The following is a 19,338-nucleotide window of genomic DNA, read 5'->3' on the forward strand; positions in this document are numbered from 1 at the left end:
CCCATCCAGTTATTCATAGTGTGAGTTTGTAAAGTCCTGGAAAATATTCTGACCTAATGTACAATCCAGGACATTTGCTTAAAAAGTCTATTAGTTTTTTTAGATGCTAGCAGAAATTTGGTTGCTTGTGCCTCAGAAAGTGGCTCAGGCATATCTAGTTCAATTTTGAACATAGATTATGGCCACAAGAAGATGTAGAACACCACATAAATGTCTTAGAACTGAGTGAGCAAGGAGGCTGGCATACAAATCTTTTCTACCACTTCTAAAGAAGGACTGTTAAAATCCTGTCATTACAGAATAATTATGGAGCATTACTTCATAAAAGACCACCTTTTTTTAAATCTCAACCAAGACAACCAGTAGATACAAGTCATGTGCATTATTACTATGTGCACTGAAGCAAAATAGCTTGTCAGTGGACCAAAGTACATAAATTTAATTAGCCAAAATTTGTATTTACAAGAGTACTTTCAGAGCTTTTCTTCAGGCCTGAATAGCATTGAAAACAGTAATAAATGTTCAGATCCTGAAAAAGTCTAACAGCTATGTATTAGATAAAGAGGTGCAAGATTCAGTCCTTTATGTTAGGAAGCAGTCCTGTTGGTGGAGTGATGTTGCATAAAGCAAGTATTTTTATTGTCTTTGCATCTCGTAGGAAGGCTAGCAAGTTGGCAAACAATCCAAGTAGGAAAACTTTTTCTTCATAAAAACAGTCTTTAAGACTGAAGTCTTTCCCAATGTGTGAAATTCTTCAAGTGAACCTGCTCACTACCAAAGACACGCACGGTATCCATAATTTTGTTCTTGGGAAGGGAAAAGTTCAGTCTCAATAGCTGACATCTTACTAATTCAGTGTTGTCCATAGCTATTCAACACCTTTCTTCTGTTTTTAGCAATTCTTACAGAGCTGAAGAGGGTGAGACAGGACCAGACTCATGTAATTCTAATAGCTCCAGCATCTCCTCACCAGTTTTGTGTTTGGGAAATTTTATATGTTTCTAATCATCATGTATAACACTGCCAATCAAAGGGATATAATCTTAGAGAAACCAGGTCTTGTGTCATCTCGGTATTCAGTCTCCCTGCACAACATTGTATGGACACGATCTGAACAAGGTCTACTGTGAAGAGTTGTTTGTGAAGTTTCAGAGGATTCTGCTGAACAGTAGGAAGTCTTCTACGAGAATACATGCAACAATGTGGGCTATGAAAAACTGAAGTAGTCTTCCATTGTATTTATTTTGGAGAGCTTGTTATTTTAAAGTGTTTTTGTTAGAGTTATTGTTAAAAGTTTATTGTTAAAGTGTTTAATTTCACTTTAGCCAGTCTCAACTTGCCATCTGCCCTCAAGGTACCTACCTTTTCTTTTATCAGTTAAACTTCTGAAGATTATTGCATATTTATCCTTCAGTTAGAACAATTATGCAATAGTGGAACTTTAAAGTTAATTCTTTCAGCCTTGTTAGAATCACCAGCTGAACTGTTCTTTTTACTTGTGCCTCTTCTTTATCAAGGAAGGTTGTATTTCTACTGGCCATTATTTTGGAAAGCAGGATGTAAGTTTCCAACCCTATTATGAAGACAGAGGAACAATGAAATCCCATTTCAAGCATGGTCTCAGACTTTTATATCAGTCAGTATATATGCTTACACATATGCTTTGTAAGACCTCAATATTCTCAATAATAGTGAAGCAAAATTCATACTTCAGGTGTAAATAAAACTTTTGTAGTATGTAATTACAAATAGGTCTAGTCTAATACAAAGTTCTTAGGCAATTTTTTTGTTTTGGCACCAGATCCAAAGGAAGACCTATTTCAAAGAGACCATTAAAATTGATTGCAAACTATATTAGATCAGTATGTGGTATTAACAAGTTAAATCCCTGGACTCTTATTTGAGCTCACTCAATCAGGGTTCAGCATACCCTCCTCATATCCCTTCGTAGGGTCTAATACTAAAGCACAGAAGGTCCTTAGTGCATACATTTGTTGGCAGCATCAACAGAAGATGCCCAGGTAGGGAGGGTGCTTTCACAATCATTGAGAGGTACTCCTAGCTCCCACAGTCTGCAGGGACCCAACTGCTTATTAATCCCCATGAGAAGGGCGTAGCACCCAGTGTTTTAATTTCTTGGGCAAGCATACTTGCTATGTCGTTATTTATTTGATTTATATACTCCCTTTCCAACATAGTCTGCATACATAGATTCAAACAATCTCGGAGAATTCTCCCAGGTTTGTTTTCCTCACAGAAAACCTTACCGAGAGATGCCTGAACAAACATTTGAATGCTGAGTCCCTGAAGAGAAGAGAGCTTGCAGTGTTGATGCCACGCAGCTAGTGGGCTCCTGTGCACACATCTCAGTGTATTCTGTGGGATTCTTCAGTCTGCCTGGAGACAGAATGGCAGCATGCACAGGGCATCTCTGACTGGCTGACCAAAACTACTCAGGAGCAACCTGTCTCCCTGCTGCACAGTGTGGCTTAGGTGGAACAGTCGATTCCGTGAGTGACACAATGTCTCCGTGAGAAGGTAGGATGCTGGAAGACTGCTCTCGGAAGAGAACATACAGATCTTTACACTCCCAGGGAGTGACTTAACTTTGGTTGCTCTTGGTTTATTTTTCTCCCAGAGCAGCCATTTTTTCTCTGTGGAGAAAAATCCTGAACATCTATACCTTCGTGTTTTCTCCTGGAAGAGCAGTAGCTCTTCCAAGAGAAACTGAAAGTCTGTACATGGCCAAAGGCTCAGGATGCCTTACAGTAAGATAACAAAATCTTTTATAAATGAGGAGAATGAACAAAGGAACAAATAGAACATACGTTATAAAACCAAGTAGACTATTAAAAACTAACACAACCCTTCCCCAACAAACAACATCCTAAATTAGCCTTCCTTGCTAAATATCTGCCCTAATAACAAGGTCTTAGGATGCTTCTAGAATATGTCCAAGCTCAAGTTCTGTCAGGATGAAAGGGGAAAGGAGTTCCAGGACTGAGGTGCAGTTGCTGAGAACAACCTCCCATGCATTTTCACCAAGAGAACTTTGGCGCATTGATGGTACTCGCAGGAAGTTGCTCTGGGCTGACCCTAGGAATTGTGATGGGTCATAAGGAAAGAGGCCATTGCTTAGGTATGTAAGGGCCAGACCATTTAGGGACTTACAGATCAAAACCAACATCTTGAATTGCACCCAAAAAGCTACTGGAAGCCAGTACAGACTTTGAAACCACTTCAGTTATGTCCAGTTATATCTGGCAACCAATTCCTGATGAAAGGCAACTTCTGGAAGGTTATAAAGGGCATATAGAGTGCATTTCAGTAGTATAGCCTTAAGTTTACAAAGCCATGGATGATGGTGGCCTGATCTGAATCTGAAAGAAGTGGTCACAATCTTCTCACCAGATGGATTTGATGAAAGGCACGCCAAGATTAAGATCATGCTCTTAGCCAAAGTGCCTACATTTTAGGCATTGCAGCGTGGACATGGAGACACCTTAGAGGCTGACGAGGAGCTAGCCCATAATCTTTTCTCCAAAAATATTCCAAAAACAGAAAAGAAACAGCCATCACTGCTCAGGAAAACCAATTTCATTTCTCACAACTTCAAGTGTAAGTAATACAACTGATTATTATGGATCCTTTAATAATTAGTGTATTGTGCTGATGCACCTGATTGTCAAAATCAATTGTTCTTATCTTTTGAATAAAATATCACTGTCAGAATGATTGGTCAAACTGACAATTGGATTTGTAACTCAAAGGAATTTATATCATGTTTATAGATATATCATTATCTGACCAAAAAGTATTGATCTTAAATTTGTCTCTGTAATTCTGTACTCCAGGAAATGTACCACAAATGGGAAACTATAAAGAAAGTACTGACTGGACAGTGTACAGTACTTGCAAATCCAAATTTTGGGCATAAGATATAAAAGGGCTGCAGTTCTAAAGCACTTCTTTTCTTACCACTGAAGGCACAAGCTTTTCAGTCTGCATTATCTACTCTTAACATTCATTTTTGTCCTCTGTTATATTCTCTTTGATTTAGAATAGTCTAGTAATGATTTATATTTTATAGCCTTAAAAAACATTTGTTAGTAATTAGAATGGATTCTGTACTATTGTGTTTTAATGGATTGATTTCTATCAGTTCTCTTGCATGACATTGGTCTCTTTGCTGCCGATTTTGGTAGTGCTCTTATATTTTGTTGGTGCCAGATGAACAGAAATCCATCTTCAAATATATCTTTATATTAAGCACATTAGTATTCTAGCTTACCTTTGAAGAGTACTAGGTTGAGTAGAAGTTCAAAGCTCAAGTTTCTCTTGATGGAAGAAGCATCAAGAGCCCAACTAATAAATTTCAGGTCTACTTTTTCTAAAGATACTTCTTCAAAAATTAAAATGTTTTGAAGAAGTCAGTCATCTAGGACTATCTTATCAGGAGTCTTTGATTTCCCTTTTTACATCTTGAATGAGAAATAGAAGACACTGTCTTTCTGTGAGCCCTCAGGTCTGAATTGCAGAGTTGAAAATGTGTTGGCATATACTGGTTCTTCACATCTAAAGGAGATCAACGAGGATTAAAACTTTGTCTTTACCAAGCTCTTATTGTCTCAGATCTGATAATAGGTATATAGTCTGTTCATGCACACTGTATCTACAGTTTCCCTGTATCCATTGACTGCCTTAGTTCTGTCTACTAGTTCAGATACTAGTGAGCTCTTCTTTTTTCCTGAGAAGTAAAGGTCTTCTCATTTTGGGGGGCCTTAAAAGACTTGGTTTGCCTGTAACCTTTCATGCTTAGGATCTAGATTAGTGGTTCTTTTTTTAGACTCAAGGCACCCCTCAACAGATTTGAGGCACTCCTCAGAAAATGTCAGTGCTTAGTTTTCACTCTATTTTTGACTATAGAAATACAATAGAAAAATTCTTATGTTGCAAAGAACTCAGACCACAAAAGGTCAAAAGGTTTTTAATACTATGGATTCCTATGTGAAATCTCTGGGTTTATTTTGTTAATCATATTTCACACCTACCAGTGCTAACATTGAACCTTAGAAAGGTTCACAAGGCACCCCAAAGTTCTTTGGCACTCTGGTTGTAAATAGCTGATCTAGATGTTCAGATATCAGAAGTGTTAGGAACTGAGTTCTGATATAAAGTCAAATATTAGAATAGTGACCCTTGGCTCTATCTTCAGAGAAGCTAGTTAAAGAAGACCTAAGAGAACTTATTTCCCCTTCATTTGGTTGTCTCTATTAGACTTAAAATATGAAGAGAACAGAATCTCTACTTCGTCTTCTCTTTATGAATGTTACGGATCATTTAGCACAGTGGTTCTCAACCTTTTTTGTACCACGACCCATTTGTAAACACCAATGGCCAGTCCAGACATAGTGCCCATCACTTCTGACCTGCTGCCCCCTGCCTCTAGGTCCCAGCCCCTCAGTGTGTGGGGCAGTGGGTAGATGTGTGGGTCAGGGAGGGCCCAAGCAGCCCCTTGCAGACTGGAACTCTGCCAGCCTGCAAGGGAAAAGCCACTGTTTCCTATGCTTTTCTCCTAAAAGGAGAATCCATTTTTAAAGTTTGTTTGCGACACTTTCATATATTCTTACGACCACCTTTTGGGTCACGACCCACGGGTTAAGAAACACTGATTTAGTATAACTTGGTCCAGCAGTTCCCAAACTGTGGGTCGTGACCCAGATGGAGTTGCAGGGGTGGGGGGCTGTGGGTTGGGAGTGAAGGGCGATGCTGAGGAAATGGGGCCATAAATAGGGTCATGCTGAGGAAAAGTTTGAGAAACACTGCCTTAGTCTAATTTAATGTGCCTCGTCTGGTTTGGCCCTTAAATATCCTACCATCCTTGCAATTACAACAGCTGTGGTTAATTTTTCCATGGTACTCTCATCATTCTCTAAGTATATAAGCATGTTATAAATACTGTAGAAATGTTAATTATTTGTAAGCACTGGATATTTTGTAACTATTAATGTCAAGTGCCCTCTTGGAAAGTAGCCTGTCTGTTGAAAGAATTACTAAGGAAAATAAACATCCCTTCTTTACCACAATTGACATCTTTATGTTTATTATTTCCAGTTGTGCTGTGTTTATTATTTCCAGAAGACCATTATGGTACTCTTATGCATATGGTGTATGCATATCGCTGTTTTGGCCTACCCTTAAGACTTGAAGCATTCCATTCAAAGAGAAGCCAAGTGGCTCCATCATGTCATTTTGAAAATAACTCCCCAAAGAGAAGAGTTTCTGTCAGGTTCTGAAGGCCACAAAGTTTAGGCTCTCCTGGAATTCTGGAAATGTGTTTTGTGGAGATATACCTTGCTCTGATGCATAATCAGAGAAATGCTCCTATGATGCATAATTTAAACTCTGTCAACCATTGTTCCTTACTTATATCAGTTGCTGCTCTAGGGCCCAGTAGGAGAGTGAAAGATGATGAAACAGTCTGACCTCAGCCAAACCTGAATATTGAACTGGACAGATTCAGTGCGAGCATTTAAAGAGTTCATTCTCATTTTAGAAGAATTGCCAATTCTAGCCATATGCTTAAAACAAAGAATACAGCTGGAACCAATAACACATCTAAAACTAGAATGAGATTTTCAAGTGCACCATCTGTAACTAGCATAGGAAGGGGAATATTGATGGAGTGTGCCCTCACCAACCTGCCTCATTTAGAAGGTGAGCTGCAACATATTTTAATAGTCAGATTCCAGTTATTCAGTGCTTCCCCCTGCTGACTGGCATCCTCCCCTGTCTCACCCAGTTGAACCTGTTTTCTCTGAGCTGCTTTCATTCAGGTCTCTATTTTGTGCAGATGGGTGATTGAACTGTGTAGCAGTAATTGAATGTATGATGATAAAAACTATTCATTGATTTGTCTGTTGAGATTTTAACAATTATTCTGTATCAGGTATGACAATAGCACCCGGTATCTCCATGTGTCATTTTCCCCAGAAAAGCCTTTGTCATTATGAAAACTGAAATTAAAACAGAGCTAGCTGTTCTGTATTTAAATAGCATAAAATAAACTTATTTTTGATAACCACTTTTTGCAGTTCAATAAGAAAATGAACTCTTTCATTGTTCATCATTTGTAGTCTGTTTATGTAGCATGACTGGTTAACATATTTGTCCTTCGCTCTATACAATGATAAATGGACAGGTTAGGTCTTTTTGTTGTTTTCAGGTGAAAAATCAACTAGGTAGTAGGTTTCCCTAGACATCATAAGCCCTTCCTCTGAATATGCTCTTTAAAGAATTGTTATTAAACAAGTTAAATATTTACATTTAAAATACATGCAAACAATGTGAAATTATATATACTTTTAATATAATCCTATTGATATATTTTAGTTTTATTCATGTAACATAAATTTTATGTAGAATTCACTGTTCATATTTTCTTTATATACACTCTAATGTTCACAATGTGGATGTTTTCGCTATGACTGGTTTGACAGTTTGATTTGTTTTAAATATAGTACTTTTACATTTTTAAGTTCAAATCTCACGAGTGAGTTTCAAACAATAATTACAAAGCATAAAAAATATGGGAAGAGTCAATTGTGACCTCATTTAAAGAGAATGTCATAGTTTCCAACTTCTAGTTCCTTAACTTCTGTAGCTATAAAATGAGCTGCACAAGAGCTCTAATAGTTTTCCATTAGAAATAATTCTATGAAATATATAATTTTTTAACCTCTTAAAGTCCATGATTTTCTTTAGGTCTTCATTGGTTTATATCAGACAGATTTTCTTAAGTTTAACCCACTTGCTAAGAAAAGGTCCTAAAATTGTTAAAAATGCATGCATCTTTTGATGAAGTAGATGTTGTTTTACTGTTTCTTTTCCCAACTTTATGCAACTAGGTACACCATCATTGGCCAGAATAGCCAAAATAATACAGGTGAGGTAGTAGAATTCTTCTTCAGAGCTGGAAGAGACGAGTATTTCTACCACTACTTTTCAGCAGGACAAAAACATTTTTTTTCTGTCAGTAGCCACGAGGCTTATTTTGAATCAATATATCTTAGAGGATTTCTCAGGTGAATCCTACTTCTTCCATAATCTGCAGAGAGATGTGGTCCCTTTCATTACCACAATGTATGCATTTAACCTAAACCTTCATTTATGGTATGATCAATCTTTGCATTTATTTTTTTTAACTTCCTTGAGTTATCCTACAATGGGCAGCATAGAACACTTCAACTTTAACTGATATTCCAAACTATTGTCATTGCCATAAAACACTTAGGTGTACATTAAGATCCACAATATAATTCTTAAGTGTTGAGTTGGCTGAGTGTTTATGCTATGATGTACAAGTGAAACTTGCACTTTAGTAATAGCTTTTAAGTCCAAAAGGGGCTATTAAATATTCTAGCTGGGCTGCAGTATTGCAGAGAAGGACCTGGGGGCTACAGTGGACCATAAACTGAATATGAACCAATGGTGTGTTTTTGTTGCAAAAGAAACCAACAACATTCTAGGTTGTATTAACAGGAGTGTTTCTTGAAAAATCAAGGAAAGTGATTTTTCTACCGACACTGGTGAGGCCTTACCTGAAGTATTGTGTCCAGTTTGAGACGCTATGCTTCAAGAAAATACAGGTAAATTGCAAGAGTACAGTGGGGAGTGATAAAAATAATTAGAGGTCCATGAAGCATGACTTCTGAGGAAAGGCTGAAAGAAGTAGGATTATTTAGTTTGGGAAAAGACGACTGAGGTGGGGTTTGATAACAGTCTTCAAGTACCTGAAAAGTGATTACAAAGGGGATAGAGATAGCCTTTGTTCTGTGACTGTAGTGGACAGGACTAATAACAATGGCCTCAATTTGCATCAGAGGAAATTTAGGTTGGATATTAGGAAGAACTTTTTGACTGTCAAACATTTGAGAAAATTACTTAGAGAAGTTGTGAAGTCTCTATCCCTGGAAATGTTCAAAATTAAGTTTGACAAAGCAGGTGGCAAGGGTATGTTAGGGATGATTCTGCCCCAAGTAGGGGACTGGACTAGATAACCTTCCATCCCTACTTTCTTTTGATCCTAAAGCCTATCTTCCTTAAATACATATGTAAACAAGTCCAGTGCTCCAGGGGCAGCCATGATGCCCCCTAGTGGCCAGGTGGCTCCTGTCAGGCTCTAGCTCTAAGGTACCCTCCCTTTTCTCCCTCCTGCCATGCCATGATGTTCTTCACTGATTGTTGAAAGGGAAGCTGCCCAATGGTCCTAGAGTAAATTCTACTCTGTCCTCCTACCAGTGAATTCTTCTTGTATCTTGCTGTTCCCCAATCCTGCCCTCACTCTAGGCTGGCCCTCCTGGCCTGAATATACCATCCAGGGCACCTGTTATAGGCTGTTTGTGGCTTCCTACCTCCCCTATAGTGCCCATGCCTTGCTGGTGTTACTGTACTGTTTTATCCCTTTTAGAGGCTTCAGCTCTCCTGGCTTCAACCTCCTGTTTCTCTGGCTACAAGCCTCTGGCCCTGACCCATGGATTCAGGTCTAGCTCTTTCAGCTTCATCCCTGTCAGTAAATAGTATCTTTAGGCCCCTGACCCTTGTGTCTCTCACTGTGGGCCGCCAGCCCCAGAATTAGCCCTTCTGGTCAGCTGAGTCCCTGATCTTTGCCCTTCTGGGCTGATCTCTCCCCTCCAGGGCTACAGGTCCCTAACCCTAGTTCTTGGTCCTCTGGGCACTTGCTTCATCCTTCTTGGGCTATGGGTCCCTGACCATGGTTTTTGCCCATCTCAGTCTATGTGTCCCTGACTCTTGTTCTCACCCTTCTCAGGCTACAGGTCCCTTACTTGCTGTTCTCAAGCTTAGTGGGGTCTCAGTCAGTCAGCCAGCCAGCCTTCCCCTTCAGCCTCCAGGGCCAGACTGCCTGACCTGGCTCAAGCCCTGGGTTTGTCTCCCAGGCCCTGCCCCTTTCTGATCAGGTGACTGCTCTGGACAGGCTGCAGGTGTTCTGATTAGGCTTGGTTACTGCTTAAGCTTGCTTACTGAACTTAGGAGTATCCTGCTGCTGCTGCTGGCCTAGCCACTGCATCATTGCCTTAGCTCCTACGCTGGGTTCTGCCTTGCAGTACTATTACTGAGCAGCTAGCACTGCAATAGCTACTCTGCTGCCCATGCAGGCTTGGCTGTAGCATACTGCTGCAGCGCGGCTCACTCTGCCATAGGCATTCCTCAATAAATCCCTGGAAATCTGTTCTCCTGCAGCCTATGAGTAGCCTTCCCCACCTGAGGATCTCCCTGTAACTGTTTCTTCCTTAAAGTAACAGGAGCCTTAGGCTCCCTGTTATAGCATGCAATTTTGATTTGAAGACATTTCCTTCAGTACCACTTCTTTTGGTAGTTTGTTCCAATCTTTAATAATTCTCATATGAATTTGCACTGTTTTTTGTTATGCCTTTTTCAGCTATATTAAAGAGACCTTACATACTCATTTTTTTCTTCCATTGAAGGTATATACTTTAATTAAGTCACCTATTACTCTTTCTGATAAACTAAATAGCTCTAACACTCTCATTAGCAAGCATTTTCTCCAGTCTTGAATCACTTTTATAGCTGTTTTTCTAATCCCTCCAATTTTTTACCAGCACTATCGTCAGGATTCCACTATTGGTCTCTCACCAGGCATATTCACAAGTAAAAATGCCTTCCCTATTCTGACTGGCCACTCCTCTACTTATTCATTTAACAGTTACATTGGCCATTTTTACTAAGACAGTAGTACACTGAGAGAACAAGGTGAATTGCTTGTTCATATGGACCTCGAGTCCTTTTCAGTCACTGCTTGTCTGGGTACAGTCCCCACTTTCTGTAGGGGCCCTGCATTCTTTGTTCCTAGATGTGTGACCTTACCTTAATATACTTTGAGCCAGAAACCATCTTTTTGTTTTGTGTTTGTACAGCTTATAGTAGGCTACAATACTGGTCCAAGATGAGGGCTACTATATGTTTTGGTATTAAAAACATTCAGTATTGGTTGGGGATATTCTGCAGTGGCAGCAGCTGCAGTACCCATACAGGGAGGAGGGTGTGGTGGCAGAGTGGTGTTTCATAGTGGATCCACAGATCTGAGTTTGGACCTTACTACAGAATTGTATTCAAAGCTGCCATTGGTTCACACTGGAATGAGCAGGTACATGGTCATTAGGCTTGGGAACCAAACGGATGTACGTTATGCTGACAACTGTATGCTTTGGCTACAGATACTGGTATGAATTATCCAAGCTAACTTGATAAGCCACCTGAGTTTGGGACAGACCTTGGTCTTGAATATGAACATAGATATAATTAAAGCTTGCTTAAATCTTGTAATTCAGCTTTATGGGGTGGGGAGGTATTTTTTGTGATTTGTCATAACCAAAATTTCTTCTATAGAAATGGGGGGCAACTGTATTTCTGATAATTAATTCCACCCAAAACACACCTTTTCCCAGTATGGCTGGTGTTTTCTCTTTCATTCAAGAAACTCAACAACAGGCTTCCATTAGCAATTTGCCTGCTGGTGACTGCCTGGATGACCACCATCTCCTCTCAAAGCTTCCCCTAATTGGAGAACCATAAGCAATACATCAAACAAACTACCTGTCCCAAGAAGTTGATACAGCTATACTGCTTCCATGACTTGAGCTAGTATTTCTGCCCAACACTGCACTGTGCTATATGGATAACTCATTTGGATCTAGCATAGTATCTGCACAGTTGTGCACCTAGATATTTATTTTAAAAATATGCTATGGCCTATGCTTTGAAGGAAGGGCCAGAAGAGGGAGAAATGAGGTTTGTATACACCTGTGTTCACATGCAACAAGGAGGCAGAATGAAGGGGTAACAAATAGGAAGGGAAATGCTTGTGTATACACCAGGGAATATTATGGGAGTGCAGAAGTCCAAAGCAATATGGAGACAAGTGCTCAAGAAGAGGAATGAGGAAAAGGGGTTTTGTGTGCTCTTTTGCAAGATTAAATAGAGTTGGAAGGGAGCTAGTGGAGATAATCCTTGCTGCTCTGTACTGCTCTGGCTTTGCAAAATAACTGTAAACCCAGCTTAACTGGCCAAAATTTTCCAGCAGCTTTGTGTTGCTCCAAAAATGGTGTAAAATATACAGGTAAGAGAACACAGTGACATAAGCTTCCATACTTCATATCATCAAAGTATTCCAAACTTCTGGTAATAAGAGATGGCTACAATTTTTGGTCAGTATGTTTGCTTGTGCCCTCTCTCTCTCTCAGAAAATTGGGTTTCCTTGCAGAGGAAGAAGTTAGAAAAGAAATGTCAATTAGTCACCTTGATTCATTACAACACAAACAGTAATATATAGTGTGGCAGAGTAGGGGTCCCTGACTAGCCACAGAGCTAGTTTCCCACCTGCCTCTGGGCATGCCACCCATCTGTCTCGCCTGCCATGCCTTGTTGCAATTAATTAAATTGTTAATTAAGACACGATGCTGCCCATTTTACACCCCGATATGGGGGGGGCTATCTGCAGCTCCATTCCACCCCTGCACCGCGGCCCAAGCCTCGCACATGGCATCTCAGGCAGTTGGCTCAACCATCCCCTTCACCCATTAGCTGTGGCCCCACTCATGGGACCTTTGGCTTCCATATAAGCCCCGGCCTCATCTCAGGCCAGTCGAGACCCCAAGCTTCTTTGTTTATCATGGGCATCCCTCACAGTGGGCTCCTGGCCCTTTTGACCCTTCCGGTCCTGGCCCCAGCATTAACCAGTCAAGTCCCTCAGTTGGGTTTATGCCTCCTGCTTGCACTTAGGGATTGGGGTCCCCCATTCCCGGCTCAGATGCTTCTGGAAGCATGCCTGGCCCTGTGGGGTTACTCCCCCAGCAGGCTCAGGCACCTCCTGAAGCTTACCTCGCCTTCCCTGCTCTGATGGTATATGACCCACCCGAAGGTAAGGGCTGGCATTAAGGCACCCCTACCCATCTTTCACTGGGGTAATAACTGGCCTGGCATTTCCTGGGGGCTCCCACACCACTGACAGCTCCACCAGGCCACCCACTCCCAGCAGGTACAGTTTTAGGTCATGCCCAGGACCAGGAGCCTCCAAATCATCTCCTGCAGTTCCTGCCCTTACCTCCAGGATGTTGTACTCCACCTAGCAGCCAGGTTATGTTGCCTAGCCTGCCAGCAGCGAACTGTCTTGTTTATATAGGCAGCCAGGGATCTAAAATGGCTGCCACAATCAATTACCTGCTGGCTGCTTGGCTCGGCCCTTAAAGTGGCAGGCACCAACAGTGCCCTGCCACATACAGGAAAAAAAAGATGTTTCAGTTGGTTCTAAATAGTAACTGACTCTTGTGATTTAAAAAATATTAAAGGAACAGAAGTCCACAGCTGTCACATTATTACATGTCATAGTATATTCCTAAACAGTGTTTAAGAATGGAATATGAACTGAACTTTTGGAATCCCAAAATGACAGCTTTATTGGAAATTTCCTTTTCCATTTCAATTTCTGGGGAAATGTTTGTTTGTTTGTTTGTTTGTTTGTTTGTTGGGGGGGTTATCCTGATTTGGAAAATATAAGGAATTTCAAAATGTCATTACTTCCTTTGAAATAGAATTTCCAAGTTTCAGCCACTTCTAATGGTAGTATTTTCTTTTTGGATTTTGTTCAGGGGTTGTTTACAAAAAATATTAATTAAATTCCTAGACCAAGACTAAGTTAAAGGTTGAGTATGTGCAATGCATGTATAAAATGAGGAATCTAAGTTAAAATACATTACACAATGTTGTAGTTACTGCAAAATCAGACATTATAAACCCATGAAATTAGAAGTCCTGTTAAAACTTAAAAGCAATATGAACATTTTAAGCTAAAGGAATGTGCATTAAGGCATCCAAATAACCAGAATCCTTCTCAATAGTGACATCATGGAGGGAAAATCAGTTTTCTCCAATTTGGGAAAAAACAACTACTAAAATGTCTTAATGTTAAATATGTGGTTCTTGAATTGTGTCAGTAATAGTATATATTTTGTAAATAATGAGATCATTGAAAAGTTTAAATTATTGCTGTAAAGGATTTGTGAGATGTTTTAGAAATTACAGACATTTATATTATAGTATTTTTATGACTAAGAGGAACTCATATAATAGCCCAGAAAAAAAATATTTGTTTCCCAAGTTACTATTGTACTGCTTGTGATTATTGTTTCCTCCAGAGATGATTTATTGTTAGTATTCACTTACAATAATGGTGCTCATACTTTTAGCCTCCTGGGCCAGATGAATGGCATGGGGCCAGTCTATGGCCTGGATTGGGGCTCATGTCACCCTCACATGCTGGAGCCCCACACCACCTCTGACTGGCCAGGGTCAGATCCCAGTGGTGGGGTAGGTGTCCCCAGGAGCTGATCCCAGCATACAGGGACCAGACAAAGGCTGTGCAGGGCTCTGGGGCTTGGTCCCAGATAAGCAAAGGTGGTACAGGGGCCTATGCCACCCCTGCACAGATGGGTTTGGGCTCCCAGGACTCTGCGCTGCCCCCACCTGTGCCTCCCATACTGGGATTGAGTCCTGTGCTACCGTGCATGCCCAGACTGGCACACAGGACTACATCCTGTAGAGCTTCCCACAGGATCCATGGACCAGATGTCATGGTTGTGGGGGCCAGACATGGTCCACAGGCAGGAGTTGAGTACTCCTGACCTACAGCATACTGAGTAAAATCCTGATCTCATTAAATGAATTTATAAACCACAGCCTCACCGACCTTGTATGCACTGAACAAATGTAGATGATAGAGAAAGACACACAGGTGAATTTTCCAGCCAGGTGGCACTAGAGGACTTCTTCCTGGGCCACCCATACCCTTAGGGGAGCCCGTTACTTGACAGTGGGCCCTCTTTCCTGTCTGGAAAGGGGTCCAGGGTTCCAAGTTTTAAATCTCCTTATCTGCAGTGCGAAGAAGCAGAGCTGGGGACAGTTCCCCAGATTTTAAATTGCCACATATGCCACCCAGGTGGGTGACACCAGGGTGGGGATAGTCGCCCTGGCCCTGGTTCTTCACCCCTGAGGCCTTGGAAACCCTACTCCCGCCACCCAGCTGGTTGATGGGGCAACATTTCAAGCCCACGGACTGGAAACTGAGCTTGGGGACAGCCTTCCCGAGCCCAATTCCTGATTCCAAGGAATCTACTCTGACTGCAATGCTGCCCAAGCCTGGGCAAACTTGCAGCCACAGCACAAGTGTTTCCTTCCCCTGTGTGCCTCCAATTCCACTGGGAGGCATGCAGGGGAGCAACGGGCAATTCTTCCATGGCAGCCTGCTAGATCACAGGGAGCATTGCAGGTGCTGGAGAATGATGACCTCCACAGCCCTACACACTTTCTGGTGGAACTGGAGGACTGCACCAGGTGGGGGCTTTACTTCCATGGCAGGAACCCTCCCAGCATGGGGGAAGGTATTTTCCTGGGATTGGACCCTCCTGGGGCTCTGGGTGACCTCTAGCCCCACACCTGCCTCCTACTATACTCCTCCAGGTTGAACCAGAGGGACTCTACTCCTGCAGAAGTGGGGAGAAGACAAGGGGCAGAGTCCCCACAGGGCTCCCTGACAGCTCACCCCTATGTGAAATGAGAGCCAATGCATTCCTTCCTGTCCTCACTTGAAGGATAGATAGCAGGGGACTGAAATACTGGGTCTCTCTCTCTCCCAAGAGAAGCATACAGGAGTTCAGGTTAGGGCAGGGAGATTTTCCTCATAGGTAACCAGTATATCTCCTTGCAGAAGGACCATTTTTCTTGCACAAGAAAGCCCTTGAACATCTTTACTCTGTCCTCCTTGTGCTGAGAAAAAGGCTTTTTTCTTGGCCCAAATAGAATATTTGTATGCGAGCCAAGTAAACTAATGTGAAAAGCAAGGGTTTTTTTGGTGAACACTTTTATTGAACCAGTGTTATAGTTTGGATAGATATTAGATTAGCTTTTGGGCACAAAGTATCCTCATTTTAGTCTGGGCATTTTCTGTGTACCAGTTCAGTTCTGAAATTTAACCAAAATTTTATAGTGTTTTAAGTATGCATTTTTCATTGACTGTAATTAGTAACCTTTCTCTTTAGGTGGCACTGGAACAGACAATAAAAGAAAATTTTTGGTTAGCTCAAGACTATCAGATCTTTCAGAACTATTACTTAAATGATAAAGACAACCTTATGGATCTCTATGACAACAAGGTCAAGGTAGAAGCTGCGGTTAGAGATCATCAGGAGGTACAGTACTACTGTAGCATATCAGTTCTTTTCCTTACTTGTTTCCTAAAACTAAACTACTTATAGCTATTTAATTAGAAATTAAATAATTATGAAATCTGTAGCATACATTCTTATGTTTTCTTAGTATGGTATTCTCTGCATTTTCATTTGCAGAATATTTCTCTTTTATTGACTGTTACACATGAGTTTTACTAAGAATATTCTATAAGAATATGTAAAGTTTCACATTTACTTATCCTTTTTTAAACTAAAATATATCTATTTCCAGTACTTTTGCATAACTGGTTTTGTTAAGAATTCTTCCATAGGGGAATTTTGGTTAGAATTATCTTTATAAAGAATTGGGATTTCTTTGAGAGCTACATTTGGCCAGTCCAGGCAAAGATGATAATGCCTGTTTCAGTAAATACTTACACTTTTGGCATTATAACAGTTTCTTTATACTTAAAGTTATAGCTGAATTTGTGTTTTGTACAACAATCATATGAATGTCAAAACTGCAAAATTAGAGCTAATCCAGAGTAGATTTTTTCTGTAACAGAGCAGTTCACCAGACTGAAAAAAACTCTTTATTATTTTTACACATTGTAATATAAACACTAAACAAAAAGGTGAGAGGTGAAACCTGGTTTGCTGAACTTCCCTAATGGAGATATAAGGGATGTGTACATTGCTTCTTGCTGACACCGTGAGCATGGCAGGGAAGCACACCCCAGCTACTCACTCCCACCCCTAGTTTACCAAATCCAGGAAGCAGAGGCATACTGAGCAGGGTTTGCACCCTGGGTAAACTCTGCAGGAGAACAGGGTTGTGGGAGAGCAGGGGGGTACTGTTGCGCACCAGAGAGGTGTGGGGTTCTGATAGTAGGGGAGGGGGCCAGGAGTCTTAACTACCGTGGGAACACAAAAATAGTCCTTGGCTTCTGATGCTGAGGCCACTATCATTGCCACAGCTGCAGCATGGTCTGCCCACCCCAGCTGTTCTTACAGCAGCAGTGCAGTGTCCATACACCCAGCTGCTGCTGCAAGAGCAACACTGTAGGGCTGCTTTTGCTGCTGGAATATGGACTTCATGGGGCTGGAGACAATTCTGGTGCCCCTTTTCAAATGGAACTCAGAGCTGCTGCCCCACTTGCCTATCCCTAGTGGACCAGGAAGTTGGGCAATAAAGCTACTCTGAAGTAGTCCTGAGCATGTGCCAGTTATCATATCTAAGACAAACACACTGAAAGGATATGTACTGCTCTAAAAAAGGATACCTTGCCTAGTTTCTCGCAGAGTGTGAGCAAGTTTGAGAGATGTACTCCTTCAAGGTACTCCTGGTTTGGGCACAGAGGCTGTGTAGACATACCCATAGAAGAGAAGAGAAAAGTGGCACAACTATTAAGTAACTGTACCATATCAAAGGATTGTTGGAAACCTATACATTCATTTTTCAGTAAAAAGTGCCTATGCCCATTTCCGCCCCTAAAGATAGATCTAAGCTGCCAGTAAGCAGTCAGTCAATGTATTCTTGTTGACCATAGAGCCTTCCATTTTTCACAGCGTAAAAAGTTTAGGGAGTCAAAGTATATGAGTAACCATTCTTTTGAGAAGAAACTAAATATTTAACATGCCCAAAAGGTGGTAAGTAGTTTTCTTCCAGAAATCTCTGCATTGATTTGTGAGGGTCTGTTATGGACTATGTTCTGTAGAACTGCTGTAGTGAATAGTTTAGTGTTTCCTCAATGACCTGAATGTTGAAATAAATAGATCATATGCCTTCAGTGTTCTACAAAGAAAAATGCTCGGCCTGCTAGCTTAAAATCTGAACTTTGCCTCCAGTTGACAGGAAGTGTACCTGTCCTCTAAATTTCGTGTTTCCAGAGTGGTTTTGGTGGTCATAGCTGGTATGCACATTATAAATATAAACCACAATGATGCTGTTTGGAAGAAAATATATGATAATGAGTAGGGACATACTCAAATCAAGGAGGCAGGCATCTGATTTTGTGGGCTTCTTGTGGCAGGCCCTCCCCACATCTCTGGTTGGCCAAGGGCCCCAGTAGCTCCACCACTTGCCACTAATTGGCTGGAGGGCTGACTGTCATGTGGCCCCGGCCCTCACAACTGACTGGTGAAAAAGAGTGTGGCCATACAACAGGCAGCCCTCTCAGCAACAAGGGGTGGGGCAACTGCCATCTTGGCTGCTCCCCTTCATGCCAGCGGCATCTCCTACTCTCATAGCAGGTTGCAACAGCCATAGCAGCCATGAGGACCACTGGCTCCCACTGGGGAGCCAACAGTTTATTTTTAGTACTTTTTTTTTCCATGGATTTCATGAACATTGCTCAAATTTGCAGACAATGCCTGATTTTGCAATTTCCACAAAATTGCAAATTGAGTAGGTCCCTTATAATGAGTCAGTATTTGCAGATACAAGAATGGTAAAATACAGTGGTATTGAATGACATTTTTAACAAGGTCTCATTTCAGGCCTCAAGAAACTTGTTTTTTTTAAATATATTGTTTATTTGTAAGATATATAACGCAGTTATGATTATACTGCTTTTCTGTAAACTTATGGATAGCTATGCAATGCATACATACATATATATCATTGCCTCAACTGGGCTTTGTAGTAACATCTAGGCTTTCTGACAGCACTTCAGTGCCATTCAGTGGAGGTGTATGAAGGGAGAAGGACTTTTGTTTAAAATATTAACTTTAGGGAATTATAATACATTACTAATTAATTTCTTTTTTGATAACTTTTCACTTTTTCAAGTGAAGAACTAGTTCAATTGGAAAGACAAAATTATTCAGAAAAATTTATAAATTTTGACAAAGGAAAAACAGACATTGGTTACATACAGCTTTCATTAAAAGACAGTCTGTTTTCTTCTTGGGTTTTTGCTAATAAGAGACTTACAACTGCAACAGAAAATCAATTCTGTGGGAGTGTCAGTGTAATGATTTTTCTGGTTGCTGTACTATACATATACATCACAGTGACATGAACATTTGAGAAGAAGAAAATTGTACTCATCCTTCCCTAAATCCCAAGAATTCTCTT

The 19,338-nt window shown here is 40.9% G+C and overlaps 1 protein-coding gene across 1 annotated transcript in view; it reads left to right on the top strand.

Moving 5' to 3' along the window:
- Positions 1-19,338, top strand: part of CCDC178 (coiled-coil domain containing 178) — a 381,945-nt gene that overhangs the window by 249,931 nt on the left and 112,676 nt on the right. Inside the window, exon 18 of the mRNA XM_059724137.1 lies at positions 16,131-16,280. Coding sequence (XP_059580120.1) covers positions 16,131-16,280 — 150 coding nt within the window. The remainder of the gene's footprint in view (positions 1-16,130; positions 16,281-19,338) is intronic.

The sequence above is a fragment of the Alligator mississippiensis genome, chromosome 3 (assembly GCF_030867095.1).
Source record: "Alligator mississippiensis isolate rAllMis1 chromosome 3, rAllMis1, whole genome shotgun sequence".
NCBI lineage: Eukaryota > Metazoa > Chordata > Crocodylia > Alligatoridae > Alligator > Alligator mississippiensis.